Genomic DNA, 20,005 nt, shown 5'->3' on the forward strand with positions numbered 1-20,005 from the left:
ACTGGCTGAACATAGAGAGTTGGGCTGGGTCTGTGCTGACGCGGCTGTCGGAAGCCTTGCCAGGAGCTCAGTGAGCGCCTGAGGGGCCATCAGGTCGCGGGAGGCCGCCGGTGTCAGGTGCTCATAGACCCTCCCAGAGCAGGCTCACTAACAGCCGCCAGGGGGCACCCTTCTGCCTGTGATCTTCCTCTCCAGGCTTGGTTTCTCCTCTCCCCTGGCATCTCTGCTGTCCATCCCCAGTTGGCCTTGTAGTCCGACCTTTTGTCTTCCGGGAGCTCTACCACTCAGGAGGCTAAACGGTTCGAACTTCCTTCCCAGCTTAGGAAGGTAGAACGTGTGCCTCGGGTTTGCCGCTGTCTGCTGCCCGCGCGGGCTCGCCACAGGCAGTCCGAGGAGGGAGCGCAGCGGCCGTGGGTGTGGGGCCTGGGGCACGGAGAGCACGTCCCTTGTCACGAGCTGGTCACCAGCATCCTCCGTGAGCCATGTGTCACACACGAAGCCGCGCAGGCTGTGTGAGCAGGCATGCGGGCGTGCCCCCGGCGAACCCAGGGCCCGTGGTTCGCACAGAGCATGGCCCGCTTGCTGCCCCTGCGATCACAGCCCGCGTGCTGTCAGGACAGGGTTGTTGTGAGTGGAGCTGACGCTGTTCTTGGCCGACAGGCAGGAGAGAGACACAGCAGCATCGAGGATAGGCTGTGCCAGATGGAGGCCCAACTGGAGGCAAAGAACAAGGAGCTGCAGCGGGTGCCTGTGCTGACAGGGAGGCGGCATCTGGGCAGGAGACGTGGCTTGGGCGGGGGCCAGCACTGCCTTTCTCCACCACTCCCGTCTCTGGCATCGAGTGTGTGCCTGTGTGGCCCCATCTGCTGATCCGGGCACCCACCTCCTTGGGAGCAGGGCCAGAGGTGGTCGCCCATAGGCGGTGGGCAGGAGCCAGGGCTTCCCCACATTCAAAGAGGCTGCTTGTTGCTCTGACCAGCCAGTCTGGGGAGCTGCTTGGGATACAGGTGGACCTCCCAACTGCCCCTCAGACAAACCTGGGGGTGCCAGCCCGGGGCCCATGAAACTGAAGGCATGGCGCCCAGGTGTGGAGCCTCCTTGCCTCGGACGTGGCGCTGGAGTCCCACATGCCAAACCGCTGGTCCAGACATGGTGCGTGTGTAGGATGGCCTCCTCTAGACAGGAGAACCGCAGTTGCGCTGCGACAGAAGGTGCGTCAGGAAAGGGTGATGGTGGAGGCTCGCATCACGGAGTCCAGAGAGAGGTTTCCTGGAAAGGTTGGCCACACGGCAATACAGATCATCCAGGAAATGGAGTGGGATCCTGGGTCCAGCCTCACATGTCAGTACTGTCCCCACCATACCTGTGTTCTTGGGCCTGGACTGCAGAGCCTCACAGGCGGGCTTCCGGGGGCAGTGGTTCTGACTCCCATCGTGAGACCCGCGGTGAGGCGCCCTCCCCGCTTAGGCAGAGAGCTCAATATCTCCTGATCAGGGGTGCACTTCTTACTTTCATAACTGCTGCTCAGAGGCTGTTGAGATCGGGATGCTGTTTATGACTAGACTAAGCCAATTCAAAGTCAACTTTTGTTTTGCTTTAAAAATCTTTGAATGCCGATGCCTTATTGTGGAAGCTGTGACAGGTTTTGTTTCCTTGGGCTCAAAAATCACTGCAGACGGTGACTGCAGCCATGAGATTAAAAAATGCTTGCTCCTTGGAAAGCTATGACAAACATAGACAGCATATTGAAAAGTAGAGACATCACTTTGCCGACAAACCATATACTCAAACCATATATGACAAACCATATACTCAAAACTATGGTTTTTCCGGTAGTAACGTATGGGTGTGAGAGTTGGACCATAAAGAAGGCTGAGCACTGAAGAATTGATGCTTTCGAATTGTGTTGCTGGAGAAGACTCTGCTTTAACAGAAAATAAACTTTTTAAATGTATTATGATGGAGAATTGCAAACATGCACAAAAGTGGATGGAGTAGTATAATAAATACCCATGACCCGTCCCGTCAATTAGTCTCAGCAATTTCTCATACAGAGCCAATCTCAAATAGATCATTCTTTTGTCTTCTCTCCATTTTTTTTTAATACAGTAGGTCCTAAAACAGCTTTTTAAACCTTGAAATTGATGCTTATTTTATAAAACACAGACTTGGCAACTTTGTTATTGCATTTAAAAATTGCTTGAGGTAATTATTTCCAGTTTTTTAATATGAATTTTCATATTGGAAAAGACCCTGATGCTGGGAAAGATTGAAGTCAGGAAGAGAGTGGATGGCAGAGGATGAGATGGTTGGACGGCATCACCAACTCAGTGGACATGAGTTTGAGCAGATGCTTAGCAGAAGTCGAGTTACATTTTCCTTATGGCTAATCCACTGCTATAACACGTATAGCACTTCTGGTTTTGAACACTGAATGTGTTTGCATTATAGATGGATTTAGAGTGTGTGGCTGTTGTGTGTGGTTCAGAATTCTGAGTAGTCCTTTCAGGGATCACCCAAAAGCTCAGACAAAACGTGAGCCATTCACGTGGACTATGCTGTGCGTCAGAAAGATAATACGAGCCACCTACACAATCTAAAATTTCCTAAAAACCAACGGGCTACTCGACGTCCTTCTTTCACCACGAGTCTTGAAATCCTCTGTGTGATTTCCACATCGGGCTTTGCACCAGCCTGTCTCACGTGCTCAGGGGCTGCACGAGGCGAGTGACTGCCGTGGCCGACAGCACAGAGCTTCCAGGTTGAGTTGAGTGACTCACAGACTTGGCCCGTTTGACTTGTTTTACCCCATGAGCAAGTGAAGTGGGCTGTAGAGGAATGAATGTGAGGAATGCAGGTGAGCTCCATGGAGACAGTTTAAAGCAGTGAGAGGAGGGAGGGCAATAGAGTGAGTCGTGTTCCCCTGACCCGAACCCCCCTCCTGAAGTCCAGCTTCTCTCTACAGACTTCATCATTGTTAATGGCTTGCCATGTTTCCTCCAGAGAATCCTTTCTACACCTGAGATGGAACTTCCTTTTCATTATGATTTATAAGGGTTAATATTGTTCTGAGTGTTTCTATTTGCTAGGGACTCTTAGAGAACATTTTCTCAGAATTAAAATGTTGGGAGTTGATACCTACTGATGTAACCTGTTCTGCACATTTTGGTGCAAGTCACTTTACATCCAGAAAGCAAGCAGTGCAGGCTGTGTCATTTGCTGTTTCGTAGGACCAGCTGATTCTAAACCTGGAAACCCTGAGAGCCGAAGTGGACCAGACGAGACTGTGAGGGGCTCCCTTCCACCACAGGTAGGCTGCTCCCCTGGGCAGCTCCCCTCAGCGCTGTCGAGTGTGACAAGGGCTTGTCTGGTGTGTGGACAGTATGACTGGGTGTTGCTCATGGTCGCACCTCAGGGAGCCTGTAGCTCCGTGGCCAGCAAGAGGGAAGAGACAAGCATCGTTCCTTAGGGTCAAACTTGGTACCACAGAGTGGTCGTCACAGGATTGACAACACTCAAAACCACAGGCAGAGGTTTGGAAGTAGGGGGCCGACCAGTTGATATTTGGGCGTATTCATTTGAGGGGCCTGACAGACTGTGACACTGATGTTTCTGAAGAGTCGCAGGAGGTTAATGACCTGTAGTCTTTTGACTTCGGTGGGAGGAATCACCTGGCTTGTGAATGAGGAGAGCAGATTAATGAGCATCCTGATTTTTTCTTCCTCATTGTTATAGGGGCGGTAATTCTTAATAAGCATTTAAATGTTTCTTTGGCTTCTTCACGGAAAATGGTCACAAATGAGAGATAAACTTTAGCAAAGGTTATTAAGTGCTTACTGGTGACATTCATTCATCTGTAGGAAATCGACTACTGCTTGAATCCTGACTTAGGAGACAGTTTGGAGCCCATACGCATATTTCTGTGTTTGTGTGCTTAGGGGATCCTCGCAATCCAGAGCCCCCACCCAGCCTTCTTCTAGAGAAAAGGAGATGTCATTTGAGACAAAGGCAGAGCCAGAAACTGGTCCTGTGTCTGAAACCATGGCGGGTGGAGTTCCAGGAGAGCACGTGCCCTGTAGAACAGGAGGGGACGTGGACGGACTTGGTGGCAGAGCTCCTCCAGGGTGAGGGGCTGGGGCTGTCAGAGGTGGGGAACCCCTGCTCCCGGGGTGGACGAGGTGAGTGTGAGGAGGACTGCGTAGACAGTGGAGGAAGAGGAGGTGGACACGGCCTCCTCCTCTTGGGGGTTTTTGGGTAATGAGGAGGGACCTGGTGCCAGGAACCGAGGCCTGACACAATTGGGGGCTTCAGATGGAGAAGCCTGGGGCCTGGTCACCAGTCCCGTGTGTGTCAGTGAGAGTGAGAGACGAGAAGAGGAAGCAGCTGCGGGGCAGGAGGAGCCGCTGTGCTCTGAAGACAGTGGGCCACAGCAGCTGGTGCGAGGGAGGGGTGTCTCCAGGAGGCAGCTCTGGAGGGGTCACAGCAGTGACTTAGCAGCACAGGTGGGGCCTCAGAGTGGGGCTTTTGGGCAGTGTGGGCTGGGTGGGGGGCACTGTGCTGCCTCAGGAGGGAGGGAGTGGGGACTGAAAACTGGCTCACAGGCAGGACAGGCACGGCGTATTTGGTGGGACCTCCCAGAGGAATTGGTCACCGTGTCTCTGAGACCTTCTCCCGGAGGAAAGAGCTTCGGGTGAGGAGGGGGAGAGAGATGGAGGCTGCACCCCGCGAGGGGACTGGGAGGTGATGGTTGGGGGGCGACCCAACCCGGAGGCCTCTGTGGCCCTCAGAGGACCCTCGAGGGTCCGCAGTCCACAGTGGGACTGTGTCGTACCCCCTACCCAGTTCCCAAGTGTGCTCTAGCCCCAGGCCCTTGGGTGGAAGTGGAGCAGAGAAGGGAACAGTTCTGTCAGGAGGGAGGGGAGATGTGAGGGAAGACAGGTGTGGCTCCGGGAGATTCCAGACTTCCATCTTCTGTGCAGCACAGTGTTCGCAAAACCGTCGAGCAGAGCAGCGTGTGACCCCGAGCAGGCTGAGCTGGTGGTCGGCCCTGGCCACTCTGCAGACGTATGGGGTGTCCTGTCCTCGGAGGAAGGCCCTGTCTCCTGGGTTTAGGAATTCCTGCACTTGGAGGCACCACCCTTGTCCCAGAGACAAGACTGAGCAGAGCCCGGGCAGTCCTGCAGTGCAGGTGGCTCACAGTCAAGGCGGGGCTGCCCTGCCTCCCAGCAGGCCCCTGCTGAGTGAGCTCCTGGCACCTGCAGGCCCAGGCCTTAGTGCTCAGGGCCTGAGCATCTGTGCTGGGCCTTGTTCAGCCCAGACTCTGGTGACACGCTTTCCTCTGCTTTAATGGGAGACACCAATGGTCCTCAGCTCCGAGCTGTGGGTCCGAGGCTTTTCTGCTGCGGGTTGTCTGAGGCACCTTTAAAAGCACTGAGAGTGGTGCAGACAGTGTTCCAGGCAGACCGGTGATTGTGATCCACGGACTTCCCGTTGGAGAGGGAGGTCAGAGCAGGCGTGGGTGGAAGGGGAGGTGGGGTGCCAAGGGGAAAGCAGAGCAGGTGCAGGCCCTGCCCTGGGACCTGAGAGCGGGCTCCAGGGGGACCCTGGATGCCCCAACCCCAGACAGCCGATCCTGTCCTAGTCAGCTCCACACCCTCGCGTCAGCACTGCCTTCCCCACATACGGGAGTTTTCCAGCTGCTGGGGATGAGCCCTGAGTGTCTGCGGAGCAGCACGTGGCCTGTTGCTATTGGAGCCAGGAGGGCAGTGCCCTCCCGGGGGCCCTTTTGCTGTGAAATTGCCGATCTTCCAAATGGACAGGCTTTGGCTCGTCTGACATAGTGAGCTCTCTTTTCTTCTAACAGCACTCTTCTTCCCCGTGTGTTTCAGCCGACCCCACTTGGGCAGTGCCCCGGACCTCAGGTTCCCTGTGGCGGACCGGCCGGCAGACTCCTTGGGCAACGGGGCGGTGCTGTGGTGCCCCCAGAAAGGCCGGCTGGCAGCGCTGCACGATGAGCCATCCGAGGCAAGGACCCCGCCGCCACCTTCCCGTCCCTGGTGGGCACCTTGTGAGGCACCTGCCCCCTCACACTGTGGTCCTGAGGTGGGTTTGGAACAAAGCGCTTATAGGTCGCTTTACGTCTTCTCATTTTCCTTTTTCTGGCTAAGAGTTTACTTTGAAGGCATGCTTTTTTTCCTTAACCAATTTTGATAATTTGTGGCCTACTGTGAGGCCCAGCATGGTACTAATTAGCAGTTTTGAAATCGTCCTACGAGTAAATGGATACACATATCCATCAGCTTATAGTGAGAAGAATTCTCATTGGAAGTTTAAGTGCCTTTATCTTTTCACCTCATTCATGCCATGTATTTGTTCATACATGTCTGTGTTTTGAGCTTCCACATTCAGTGAGCAGTTAGTTTGGGCCAGACATGGTCAAAAGTAGGACTCCAGCAGTGAATTAAAAACCGTGTGTGTCCTTTATCCACTGCTACGTAACGAATCATTGCAAAGCTTAGTGACTTCCCAGGGAGCAGCTCACAGTCCCCAGTGCCTGTGCATTGTAGCAGGCGGGCCTGGTTCAGGGCCTCCTGAGGGCAAGGGAAGGCCCCCCAGGGCTGGATGGCAGGCTTTCAGACTCACCTGGCTGCTGGGGACAGGCTGAGGTCCCTGCCGTGTGGCTTTCCCATGGCCTGGCTTTCCTCGGAATACCCTCTGAGAGCGAGAGCGTGGGGTTTAGCCCAGGGCCTTTCACGCCCTGGTCTCGAGGCCGCACACCTTCACTTCTGTTTGCGAGAGTGAGCTGCGAAGTCCTGCCTCGCTCAGGGGCTGAGCAGGAGTTGCCCCTTCTGCCTCTTGAAGGGAGGAGGATGGAAGAATTTGTGGACCCCTTTTTAAACCCGTGCAGCCTGTTGAACAGTAATGAGCAGGGAAAGGAGACCAGAGTGCCTGAGTTGTCCAAGGACGATGGGACGATCGTGTGTAAACAGGGTGGCCAGTGAGGTGACACCAGGAGGGTGACCTTGAACCAGAGATCTGGAGGCAGGAAGAGAAGTAGCCACTTGGAGAAAGAAAAAGGGTCATGTCAACCAGCAGGGACAAGGGAGAGAGCGGGCCACATCAAGGAGGAGCCTGGGCTCAGGCCTGAGCAGCTCGAGGCCAGAGCCTGTTTCCTGAGGTGAGGAGGGCTGCTGGGGCGGGGAGCTAAGAGCCGGGCCTCAGCCCTGTTGAGGTGGATGAGCCCATTGGGTGTCCCGGGGATGTGTCAGGAGAACAGCTGAGTGTTCCGGCCTGCATCCGGGAGAGAACTCATTCAGCTCAGGGTGGACTTGGGGTCATGGGCGTACAGATGGCATTTAAAGGCACGAGCACAGTAAAGTCACCAGGTGGGTGCCGGTGGAGAGAGATGGGGTGCAAGGGTAGAGGTATGGGGCATCCTGCATTCCAAGGTTGAGAAGGGGCACAAGGGACTGAGGAATAACCCCAAGGGAAGGCAGGGCCTGGAGCCCAGGGAGAGACATGCTGGGGGCGGGGGGTGGCGTGGGGGAGGGCAAGGAAGGGAAGGGGCTTGGTAACATGGGTTCCTTGAGCCCCCGGTGAATTGCCCTGCAGGGCGGGGCTCACCGCCTGCTGGCAGAGAAGTAGAGACCTGGCGGGGAGGGGGACCGTAGAGGCCACTCCCAAGGAGCTTTCAGAGACCCGCAGTGGGCGCTGCAGGGAGCCCTGGAGGAGGAATCTGCTGGTTCCCCTTGTGCGATTGGAAGGCGAGAGAAGGGAGAGGACATGCCGACTGGGCTGATGGGGGTGAACCCATAGGCAGCTGGTTCGCTGGAGCAGAGCAGGAATGATGGCAGGTGGTCCTGGAGCCAGCGAAGGGGGTAGCCCAGCCCTGTGGCAGGGTCGTGATGAAGATAGGAGGCCAGGGCCCTGGCCACAGGGGTAGGGAGCCAGCAAGCCAGCACCTCGAGGCTGCCCCTCAGTTCCTTTGAGGTCATGTCTGGGAAAGAAGGCAGGACCTGGGTGACAGTGTGGCAGGGGGGATGTTTTCAGAGAGAAGGGTGTGAGGTGTGAGAGCGGGAGGGCGGCACGGGGCCCTGCAAGCACTATCCCATGTGTCTCTGATGACAGAGCCACCCTTGCGGTGCGAGGAGCCATCCCCCAGAACAGCCCAAGGGCCTGTGTCCCGAGAGGAGAGCCGCGGAGGGGCTGGCCCTCCCGTCTCCTGGCTGCCCCTGCTCGCTCCTGTCTGTGGGTGTTCAGACCAGCCTGGGAAACGGAGGTCTGGGAGCCTGGGAGGATGGCACACTCTGGTGAACTGGTACCAGTGATGACCGCTGATAGGGACCCAGCGGCTGCCGAGCTGAAAGGTTCTTTTTTCTTATTTTCCTCCAGCCTGGCTGATGGAGGCATGGATGTATTTTTGTAATTTTCAGTTTCTGTCTCTGACTCCATCAGCCCACCCTTGTGAATAACCTCATAGGATTGCCTGCCATCCACGCTGAGACCTGAGTGTCACCAGGCCATCTAGGAACTGGATTCTTCCCCTGCCTGTTTCTTGAGTCCTGTTTGCTTAAGAGATGGCAGTGTCTCATGAGCATGGCCCATTTATCCAGAGTCAGGGCTTCCATGTAAAATTGGGTTCAGTTCCTGATAGACTTGAGCTGCCCTGAATGTCGCTGATGAGACGTGGTCCTCTCGTGCCCAGGTGCAGACCCCAAAGGAGCAGGACTGCAAGCGCACGCAGCAAGCCAGCATGCTGGCCGATGTGGCCCAGGCATTTGAGAGTGACGAGGGCGTGTCTGACGACGAGGGCGACAGGGTCACCCTCTTCAGCTCGGCCACTCAGCTGTCGCCCAGCAGGCAGGCCAATGCCAAGACTCTGACCGTGATGATGCAGGAGCAGCTGGACGTCATCAATGAAGAGATCTGGTGGGTGATCCTTAACTCAGCACCAGAAACTCGGTTTCTCTGAGGAGCTGTCTTCTCCTAGGGATGTCTGAGTGTTCCATAGTAAGAAACCTGACCTCAGGTCTGCTTCAAGAATTTTCAGTTTTGAGATGGCCCTTGATTACAGAGCTGTCAGCCGGGGCGTTCTGTCCATGGTGTGGTTTCAGCACTCTGTGGGGGCGGCAGGAGGCGTTGTGGGGTGTCCCCCCTCAGCTCTGAGCACCAAGGTGGGTGAGGTGCCAAGGTGGTGTCCCCTGCGGCCCGTGGACCCTCCTGTGTCCCTCAGAGCCCCCCATGTTCTGGTGAAAAGCCACCTGGTGAAAGCTGGGGTTTTGGGGTTGGCCAATTCCCACTCAGATCTGCATTTTCCTTTTTAACTTAATGCAGTGTGAAGATTGGCTTGTTGTAAGACAGTGGTCCAAGGACATGTGTTTGAGTTTTTCTCATCTCATCAGTATACTTAAGATGTTTTCTTTAGACACCGTCTTGGCAGTTACAACAATTTTCAAAACAGGATAGAATCCAAAGGCCTGCCTCGTGGTGAGCAGGGGGCCTTGGGTCTGGGTGCAGCCAGGTGGCTGGGGGCCCCGAGGCCTGCCTGGTGCCACACCCTCACAGCTATGCCCGTGTCCTGAGTCCATGTTCAGAGTGGCCGCAGGCGGGTGACCCTGCACAGGACCAGGCAGAGCTGCTGCTCAGACTGTTCTCACCACGTCAGCCCAGGCCAAGGTGCCCGTTCCTGTCAGCCGAGCGGGATGCTCTGGGGGAAAGGCAGGGGGTGTACAGGACAACCAGCAAACGCAGGTGGTGTCACCTGCCCATTTGACGCCAACACAGACAGCTTTGTGGGCCGTGTTTGAGCACAGATGAGCTCAGAAAGATGGTCTTTCCACGTTCCTGCAGGAAGTATGGAACGGTTATAGATTAATATTTTTATTTTTACAGCAAGTTGTCAGGTAAAAGTGATTTTTCCTTATTCGATAAGTTGACTTGATGTAAATGGTCAATTCTATCCATCAACTTGTTATCAACAGTGAAAAACTTTCCAGATGTATGAGTAGAAGTGAAGCTGGAGAGTTTACTTCCTGTAAGAATCTTGTATTTTAATTTGAAAATCATTTTATTTGCATAATCATGTATTTAAACTGCTATATAAAAACATCCACCACACATTAGGGGAGAAGAGCAGAAACTGAATTCTAGGTTAATGCAGCACATTGACATGAATCCAGAAACAGACAAAACTGGTGGAGAACTTCATCAAGTGATGCGTTTGTATATATACAACCTAAAAAAAAAAGAAAAAAAAAAAAGATCAACTCAGCACTTCATCTGATCTGGAGACTTGTGTTTAGAAACTGCAGCTTGTTTGTGAATTGCTGTTTTGATTATACAGAGTTCCTGATTCCCAGTGGAAAAGACTTGAGGCACTGACATGCATCTCTGCCCTGAGAGCAGGGGAGGTAAGGGTTGTCAACTTGAGGTATCTCTTCACAGGAAAGAGAGTTGCCACCAGGGCCCCTTCAGAATGTTAGAGTAAATAAGTGAAATCAAGCGTGAATGATCAGGGCCAGTTTGTAAGACTCAACGCTAAGTTATTCTAAGTTTGAGAATATTCAAAAGAGGAAACGTAGAACCTTTTGGCTGAGATGTTCATTGAGCAACTGTTTCCGGAATTTGCTAATCATGACACAGAATGCCAGCCCAAATTTATTGTCCAGACAGGTTCCTCTGCTGACAAAGGCAGGTGATGCATTTTATTCTATTTTAGGTTGATCGAAGAAGAGAAGGAGAACACGGAGCAGTGGGCCGAGGAGACTGAGAGCAGGGAGGGCAGGGGGAGCTTAGGCAGCCTCCGTCGTTTTAAATCAGTGAGCTCCCTCAACCTGCTTCCCACCTCCTGGCATGCTGGCTCCTGCCTGCCCCTGCCCAAGCCCAGAAGGAGGCGGCCCAGCCTGGCGCAGGAGGGAGACCAGCTGGGCATCATGACTCTGGTATGTGTCTGCCTCCTCCCTGCCGCATCCCTCCCCCAGCACGCTGTTTTCTGTCTGTTTTTTGTTTTTTCTCTTTATACCCAGAAGAAAATCAGGTACATTTGCTACGCTCAGAGGTCTAAAAGTTTTTAAACCGCCTAGTCTTTAATCATTCCACAATGGCACAGCGACAAATTAGTCTTGATATTTGGACCACTACTTAGCACGTCATCATGAACTCAGCCAGAGCCTGCCTTTGTAACGTTGCACCTGGCCTGTGCTGGGCACAGCAGCTGCAGGGAAGTTTCTGTTCTCAGGGAGCAGACAGCTTCGTGAAAGTAACCATAGGCAGCTCTCATGGCATGGGAAAGCCGTACAGCAGATTTTCCATTGGGGATGCCTGGCTGCAGGGTGCAGGGCATGCGGTGGGAACAAAACCAAGAATCTACACTGGTCTGCTTGCTGATGGACCTGGCCACGTGCTCAGTCCAGCTCTGCGTGTGAAACCAGGTTAAAAGCCCAGGGCCCCAGGGCCCCAGGGAAGACGTTGGGCTGCCTCACTTTTCCAAGTCTAAAACTGGGATGACGACCTAGGGCTTTTGGTGACAGAGTGTGCTGCTCTAAAGCACATGTTCCAGCTTTCTTGCGTGTTTAGCTTAGGTGTTGTGAGTGTATTGCTGTTTACCCCATGAAATCACGTGTACAACATTCTGCTTTGTAACTGGACTTGTATTGTCTCTTTTTTCTGTTACCACCCATTTCATGTTAGCTGCATTGTTAGTCAGCTTATAATTAAATTAACCGTGAATCATTTTAGCGGCCTGTGAAGTGGTAACTAGTCCATTTTGTGGTCTTTTGACACTGTTTTTATAATTGGCATCATTGGCTAATTAGTTGATATTTAAAATTCTTTGATGATTTCTCTGTGGTTTCATGCTTGATTTCTTTCCAAATATTTGGCAAAGAACAGTTCTGTATGTTTTCCTTGCTGTTGGAGTTCTCTGACAGTGTGTCTGCTTTCATCATTGCTTTTGATTCCCTCTCTCATCCTGTTGTCTGCTTAGTCGTCATGAATCCAGATCCCCCACCAGCCCCCGAGGCTGTAGTTTACCTATCCATCTCCCCTCCCCCGTCCCCTCACTTGCTCTGGTCATAGCCGTGCTGTGGTCCACAGCATGTGTCCCCTTAGTCGGGTTTGTGCTTTGTCTTCATGTCTCATTAAATGGTGTTTTTCCCCCATAGCAGTAAGTCGAATTGGTGTATCACTGTGCAGTTACAGGAGAAGGCAATGGCAACCCACTCCAGTACTCTTGCCTGGAAAATCCCATGGACGGAGGAACCTGGTAGGCTGCAGTCCATGGGGTTGCACAGAGTCGGACACAACTGAAGCGACTTAGCAGCAGCAGCATGCAGTTATAAGCATAATATATGTAGATGGATCCTAAACTACATATCATGTGTAATTCATAAATGAGATTGTGCTTACATAAAGAAATGATCCTCTTAAGTGTAGAATTAATGGACTTTTAGATATGCAGATGACATCACCCTTAAGGCAGAAAGTGAGAGGAACTAGAAAGCCTCTTGATGAAAGTGAAAGAGGAGAGTGAAAAGTTGGCTTAAAGCTCACCATTCAGAAAACTAAGATCATGGTATCTGGTCCCATCACTTCATAGGAAATAGATGGGGAAACAGTGTCAGACTTTATTTTTGGGGTCTCCAAAATCACTGCAGATGGTGACTGCAGCCATGAAATTAAAAGGCGCTTACTCCTTGGAAGCAAAGTTATGACCAACATAGATAGCGTATTCAAAAGCAGAGACATTACTTTGCCACCAAAGGTCCATCTAGTCAAGGCTATGGTTTTTCCAGTTGTCATGTATGGATATGAAAGTTGGACTGTGAAGAAAGCTGAGCATCAAAGAATTGATGCTTTTGAGCTGTGCTGTTGGAGAAGACTCTTGAGAGTGAGTCCCTTGGACTGCAAGGAGATACAACCAGTCCATTCTAAAGGAGATCAGTCCTGGGTGTTCATTGGAAGGATTGATGCTAAAGCTGAAACTCCAGCACTTTGGCCACCTCAAGTGAAGAGTTGACGCATTGGAAAAGACTCTCATGCTGGGAGGAATTGGGGGAAGGAGGAGAAGGGGACGACAGAGGATGAATGGCTGGATGGCATCACCAACTCAATGGACATGAGTTTGGGTGAACTCCAAGAGTTGGTGATGGACAGGGGGTCCTGGCATGCTGCGATTCATGGGGTCACAAAGAGTCGGACACGACTGAGCAACTGAACTGAACTGAACTGAACTGACACAATATCTTTTCTGTCTTGGTGCTTGTATTTAAGACTGTAAATCTCATCAGCTTTTGCACAGTTAATGTCTCTATTAGACTCGTTAAGAAAGTATCTTCTATGGTTAATAAAATGTAAAGACTGCACCTGCTATTATGCTAGCTTTCATTCTTACATATTTTCACAGGGAACTTGCTTTAATGAATTTATTGTGAGAAGTTTTAAATCAAATTCTATGTCAGGATTTTACATTAATGTCCAGGAGGTGGTTAGATTTGTTCAATGTTAAAATAGATATTATGGTAACTTCCTCATCAGTTAAATTAATAATTTAAAGTATAACATGTTTTTGATTAAGAGAAACTAACTTATAGAGAAATTTGGCTGAGAATAGACACCTGTTAAGGCCCTTTGTTGTACAGAATGCTATGCTTTAATAAATCATGATGTTGTAATAGAATGGTATCTTCCTGAGTAATAATTTATACTGTTTCTCTAGTAAATCTTGAATAGCTTATTTAACTTCTGTGGTCAAAAAAAATGTTCTGTTTCCAGTCACATGTTCTCTAAATCTTCATGTCACTTACATGTTTGCCATCATTTTTGCTTTACTGTATTTGCCTGTACGGATTCTTGAAATTTTAGCTTCAAAGTCGCAATAAATCTGGTTTCTCTTCATTTCTTTGCATGCATCTATCAGCCTAGTGATTTAAAGAAGCAGTGTCGAAAGGTAAACTATTTAGTAATGTAGCACGCCTTTGTTTCTCTGTGAAGTATTGAAGAGTCCTTATCATTTAACGTGAATGAACACTGTGTGGTTATGTCCTGGTGAATAATTGATGTTTTAATGGAAGTGATGAAACTCACCCACCACTTAAAATGTGCTGATGGTTCTGTTGGAAATAGGTCATTCATTGGGACAGTTGTAACAGTTTGCCTTTCTCCCACTTGTTTGCCTTCTGATCATCTCATGCTTGTTTATAATAGACATAGTATTATTTCTTATTTTTAAAAATTTCTGTACTTATGTTTTTGGCCATGCTGCACAGCTTATGGGATCTTAGTTCCCCAAGCAGGGATCAGACCAGTGTGCCGGCAGTGAAAGTGCCAAGTCTTAACCTTTGGACCACCATGGAATTTCTGCTTAGTGTTTTCATGTAAGAAATGACTGAATCAGAGCCATAGATGTTAGATTTGCGGGAAGCCAATTTAATGATGGTGGGTAGCAGTGTGCAGGAGACTCTGTGTGCTGGGCACGTGCTTTCCGAGTCTGTCATCTCATCCCCAGGTGAGGTCCAGGCTGCTGCTATCCCCATTCAGCAGACATAGACACTGAGGCTTAGCGAGGCCGGGCACCCTGCCCAGGCTCTCACACCCAGCAGCGTGGTGCGGACTGGTCTGATCAGAGCCTGGACACTTAACCATGGTGCTGTCCAGCCCGCTTTCCTCTAGAGGCTCTCGTGTCCATCACGGCATCCCTGATGGAGGGAGCATCGGGAGGGAGCTCTGTGCCTCTCCCTCGGGTCACTTGGATGAGCCCCTGTTGTTGGAGTCCAGTGCCCCAAGGGCTGTCCTTCCTTGTCCCTCTCCTGCTCCCAGCACACTGACCGAGCACTCCTGGGCCTTCCCGCAGGACTGGGGTGGCCGTGCTCCAGTTCAGGCAGCTCAGTGCCCAGGAGACCTTCTGCTGAGCACAGCAGAGCAGCGCTGTCCCCCTGGGGTTGGTGACCTGGGTGTGCTGCTCGCCTGCTCTGTGGCCTGCTTTGCCCTCCTGTTCAGCGAGGACACGGCACTGCCCTTCCTAGCCACATGTGGCACCAGTGGGGCAGCTCCCATCCTGGGGAGGGCAGCCAGGCTGCAGACCCAGAGGCCTTCCTCAGGAGGAGGCCCGGGGGAAGGTGCTGGCCTGGCCCTGACTCTGAGGCAGGTGTTTGTCTCCACTGAGTCCATAGTCAACCCAGGTGTGTCACTTCCCTGCTCTGTTCGTTGTTGTTTTCTGATTTTTATAAATGCTTCTTTTTACTTGACTTTGAGATTGATCCCTGTTCAGTTCCATGTGGAAAATTTCTAGCCTTTGTAGCCTTCTGTTGTCTGAGGGTTCTTGTTAGAGCTCAGGGGAGGGAGCCCAGTTTATCCAGTTGCTGTTAAATGAGTTCAGCTGTATTTTGCACTAAGTTACTTTGTTGTCACCAAGCTCCTGTGGGGCTGCACGGGATCAGTATTCTTTACAGAATCCCACCAAAAAGGCACAGGTTAGTTGGTCAAAACAACACACTCATTGTTTATAACAATACATGCCATGCATGTTTCCTAAAACCTCCCCTGGTTTAACCACACACCGAAATGTATCAGTGAGACCTGTTTGGACCCTGCAGGGTTAATCTGTTCCCACACTGTCTTTCCTTTCCTCACACCCAGGACCAGCGGAAACGCTGGGAGTCCAAGAGAGATCATTTTCTTCTTCTTCTTTTTTTTTAATTAGTTTATTTTTTAATTGAAAGGTAATTGCTTTACAGAATTTTCTTTTCTGTCAAACCTCAACATGAATCAGCCATAGGTACCCATATATCTCCTCCCTTTTGAACTTCCCACTGCTCTAGGGTGATACAAGATCATCTCTTAGTGAAGACCTGGGGGTGCCTTATGGAAACCACTGTGAGCGAATGACACTCGAACTGCGTGTAAGTACTTCAGTGGGTAGTCCCCAGTCTGTATGAGAAATACGATCCAGGCACATGGTGTTCGCGTGGAGGGGTTAGGTACCTTTTCTGTGTTTCTCTTGTTGTCATGGCTTCCAGTAACCTGCATCATCACTACAAATGATCTTGGATGGTGGCACAAGCTGTGTCTTTTTCTCCTTCAAACAGAAAGGTCTGGACGGCTTTGCTGAGAGGTTTTGTACTCTAGCTGTGGTGCTTCTGAGCAGCATCTGGCGATGAGCACAGTCCTTTCATCAGGGCAGTTCATGCCGTGCAGGATTCACGGTGCCAGCATCGCTCTGCTGTCCTGCCCCGCAGGGCCATCTGGTCGCTGGATTCCAGGGAGGGCCGAGGCCGGCTGCAGGGAGGCTCCCGTCCGGGGTCTCTGCACTCAGTCAGATGCTCTCGCTGCCCCATAGCCCCGCTTTTTTTGAACAAGACAGTCCTTTAAGATGGCATTAAGCTATAACAAGGGTTTTTTTTGTACTTGGGGGAAAGCATAGCTAATAGATCTTCAAATAAGTTTCTGGTTATAATGTAAAGCCTGTGTGATTGCCTTTTTCAGAACAGTCTATTGTTAGCCAATTTGACACTTACCTCACTCCCTCAGCTGCCAGCTATACGGGAAGAGGTAGGAGATGACAAGACCGCCATCAAATGTGAAACCTCGACCCTCGCCTGGCCACGGTCCCTTCGGCTGGGCCGCCTGCACACGGGGGCGCTGCGCACAGCCACCCATGAGGACCTCAGGGACGCCCACAAGTAAGCGACCTGTGTGTGCATCGTCAGTTTCAGGAGCCCTGCGCCTCTTGTCTTGAAAGAGTTGCAAGGATGATTTTAAAGGAATACCACTGAGTTCGGTGCCTGTGTTTAGTGGTGAACTTCAGGTGCTGGGGAAGAAGAGCTCAGTGACCTCAGTGATTTTAGAAAACGTCCATCTCTACAGATTGACTCCTGTGGGAGCTTTCTTCCTGCTCTTGGTAGAGGTCTGCCTGGCCTGGGGCACGTTCCTGACGGTGACGGCCCCGTGCCTCTCGGGTTCGCTCTTGAGGGTCCCTCCCTTTTCTGCAGGGGTCTCCTCTCAGGAGACCCTGTCCCCTCCTGTGACTGACACTGTCCTCATTCAGACCACTACTTGCTGAGCTCCCGTCCTGAGCCAGGCAGCACTCGATGGGGGGCACGTGTGGTCACCTGACCAGCAGCCCTACACGGTGACCTGCCACGGCTGCAGACGGTTACCCTGTGGGAGGCGGGGGGACCTACCCAGAGCAGGGAAGCTCATCTTCTGGAGTGTCATCACCTGCCGAGCAGCGACCCTAAGGGAGGGTCAGAGCGCCCTCTGCACCAGCTGGCCTGGAGTCAAGCCCTCCTCGCGGGAGAGCTCGAGGCAGAGAATCTCAGCTTCCCGGTGCGGTTGTCTTACGCCGCGAGCCTGCATTGCTCGTGTGGAGTGTGGTTGGTGAAGGAGACTCCAACTGTCAGCTGCGAGGTTGAGGCGCGGGTGTTGCTGGGTGCCCGTTTCTATCAGTAGCTCTTGTGGAGGGGTGTGTGTTTGCACAAGGGTGCCAGTTAAAGGTCGTTTTCTCTCCCCGAAGCTCCACAGGCTCTCAGGACAGCCCCGGGAATAACCCCAGCAGCAGCACCAGCAGCCAGGGCTCGCTGCACAAAGCCCCAAAGAAGAAGGGCATCAAGTCCTCCATCAGCCGCTTGTTTCGCAAGAAGGAAAAGGGCCGGCCTGAACACCCCAGCAAGGAGGCGTTAGGACCAGGTGGGTGCTTCACCGTTCAGAGGGAGGAGGGCCTGCAGGCATCTCCCTTCTGTGTCTCCCCTGTCGTCCCCACGAGGCTCCTGTCAATCACGCTGGGGGTCCTCCTGGGAGCAGGAGTGGAGGAGGCGTCTGTCTTCTCAATGGGTCTGAGATGATCGGCTGAGTTAATGAGTGGATGGTTGGATGGATGGATGAATTAAGAGTGGATGGATGGATTGATTAGTGAGTGGTGGATGGATGAACAGATGGCTGGCTGGATGGGTGGAGAACGGAGCATGGAATGAATAAAGCAGATGATTGTACTCCAGTGCTAGAAACATATTCTACGAAATTGATTGAGTAGGAGCTGGGCGATGATTGTTTCATCCTAACAGTGACATGTGTTTGGAAACGGCCTAAGTGCTCCTCAGTGAGGGGTGAGGTACAATCTGTGGACACCCCACAAGGAACAGCCTCCCTCCTTCCTGCCACCTTCCCCATCCCCAGGAGCTCATCAGGGGTTCTGCCCATGCCCCCACCCCACCCCACAGCCACACAGGTCCTCCTGGGGTCCCCTCATCACACAGGGTTATCATCAGGCCCCCATATCACTCAGCTTCCTCTCCTTGAGGACAGCGTATGTTCCTGCCTCTTCAGCCACAAATGTGTTGAGTCTCGTTTGTGCTGGGTGGGATTTACAGGGGTAAGTAAAGCAGATGTGGTCTGGAGCACAGTTAAGTGACAAGAGAGAAAAAGGAGCAGATTATTAAATGCTATCCCTATTAGTAGTAAATACAATGCTGAGATGGATGGTGCATTGATTATGTACCAGATGCTGTGTGTGCCCCTTACCAAGCAGGTGCTGCCCCCTCCCGATTTACAGAGGAGGACACAGTGACAGTCACGTGGTTAGGGAGCAGTTAGGGCAGGTTCACACCCACCCAGTGGGACCAGACACTTTGCCGAGCCCCAGCCACCTCTCTCGTGGATGAAACAGGAATGAGATGGCTCTATGGCATGATGATTCAATGGACATGAGTTGAGCAACTCCAGGAGATAGTGAAGGACAGGAAAGCCTGAGTGCTGCAATCCAAGGAGTGACAAGAGTCGGACACAACTGAGCGACTGAACTAAAACCTGAGTGTGTGCTAACCTGTTTCAGTCGTGTCTGACTCTGCGACCCCAGGAACTGTAGCCCACTAGCTCCTCTGTCCATGGGATTCTCCAGGCAAGAAGACTGGAGTGGGTTGCCATGCTCTCTCCAGGGCATCTTCTCAACCCAGGGATTGAACCCACATCTCTCATTATCTATTGCATTGGCAGGCAGGATCTTACCCCTAGCGCCACCTGGAAAGCCCCAGTGAATGCTGACAACTAGAAATGCAGAAAATAAGGGCTGCTCCTAAGTTAAACTGGAAGAGCAGCAAGCACAGGTTGTAAAGAGGAAAACACACGATGAGCGACAACAGCGCCAACAGAAACAAGGGATGCGTTCACCCACAGAAAGAAAATGTCTGTGCCGTTCGGAAGAGGAGCCCGTCAGCCCTTGGAGGGACAGCTGGAACCAGAATGAAAACCGAGGCCATGGTCAGCAGTGCCCACCACGGCCTGGGTGGCGTGGTGTCACTCACCAGGCTTCCTGTATCCCCAGAGCTGCTGGCAGTAACATCTCTGAGTGCCAGGCCGGGCAGCGTCCCTGAGTGAGCTAAGGCATCACTGCTCTCCTTCCAGTGCTGCTTCGGGCCCTCTGTGGGCGGCCACCCTCATCCCCTGCCCTGCCACTTGCTGGGGCCCGGCTGTCCCCCTGGAATCCTTTCAGCCCTTGAGCTTGGGTGTTCCCAGCCCTCTGCCACACCGGACTGGGACGCAACTCAGGACTTGGGCTTGAGATATCAAGGAGACCGTGAATCTGGAAGGACACCACCCTGGGGCCTGTGAGAGAGCAGGAGAGCAGCCCCCACGGGGAGGAAGCAGAGCTGGGGAACGTGCCCACAGCCTCCACTGCCTCCTGCACAAGTGCCTTTTCTTTGTCTCTCTTTGACCTGAAACAAAGCCCAGCTGCTGCTGCTCCGAGGTGATTCCTAAAGATGCACCTCCTGCCAGAGCTATTGTCCTGCTGCTCTGGGGCTGCCTGAGTGTGCTCAGGAGTATCAGACAAGTAGGGCTGCCACACCTCATACTGGAGGTGGGGGGCCTGATACTGGGGAAGGGTCGGAGGTAGGGGGAGGGTTTGAGGGTCGGGGAGGGCCTGATGCTGGCCTAGGGCCGTGATGCTGGACTGGGGTCTGATGCTGGACTAGGGTCTGATGCTGGGGAGGACCTGATGCTGGACTAGGGTGCATCA

At 52.3% G+C, this 20,005-nt stretch overlaps 1 protein-coding gene across 1 annotated transcript in view; it reads left to right on the plus strand.

Annotated features, from left to right (window-relative positions):
• Positions 1–19,895, plus strand: part of LOC133243945 (liprin-alpha-1-like) — a 30,921-nt gene extending 11,026 nt beyond the window's left edge. Inside the window, exons 7-17 of the mRNA XM_061410649.1 lie at positions 319–475; positions 1,008–1,085; positions 1,165–1,341; positions 3,939–4,178; positions 5,864–6,102; positions 8,705–8,928; positions 10,718–10,940; positions 15,816–15,896; positions 16,525–16,676; positions 17,510–17,682; positions 19,165–19,895. Coding sequence (XP_061266633.1) covers positions 319–475; positions 1,008–1,085; positions 1,165–1,341; positions 3,939–4,178; positions 5,864–6,102; positions 8,705–8,928; positions 10,718–10,940; positions 15,816–15,896; positions 16,525–16,676; positions 17,510–17,682; positions 19,165–19,361 — 1,941 coding nt within the window. The 3' untranslated portion in view covers positions 19,362–19,895. The remainder of the gene's footprint in view (positions 1–318; positions 476–1,007; positions 1,086–1,164; positions 1,342–3,938; positions 4,179–5,863; positions 6,103–8,704; positions 8,929–10,717; positions 10,941–15,815; positions 15,897–16,524; positions 16,677–17,509; positions 17,683–19,164) is intronic.
• Positions 19,896–20,005: the final 110 nt, after the last annotated feature.

Source organism: Bos javanicus, unplaced genomic scaffold, assembly GCF_032452875.1.
Source record: "Bos javanicus breed banteng unplaced genomic scaffold, ARS-OSU_banteng_1.0 tig00000391_1, whole genome shotgun sequence".
In the NCBI taxonomy this organism is placed as follows: domain Eukaryota; kingdom Metazoa; phylum Chordata; class Mammalia; order Artiodactyla; family Bovidae; genus Bos; species Bos javanicus.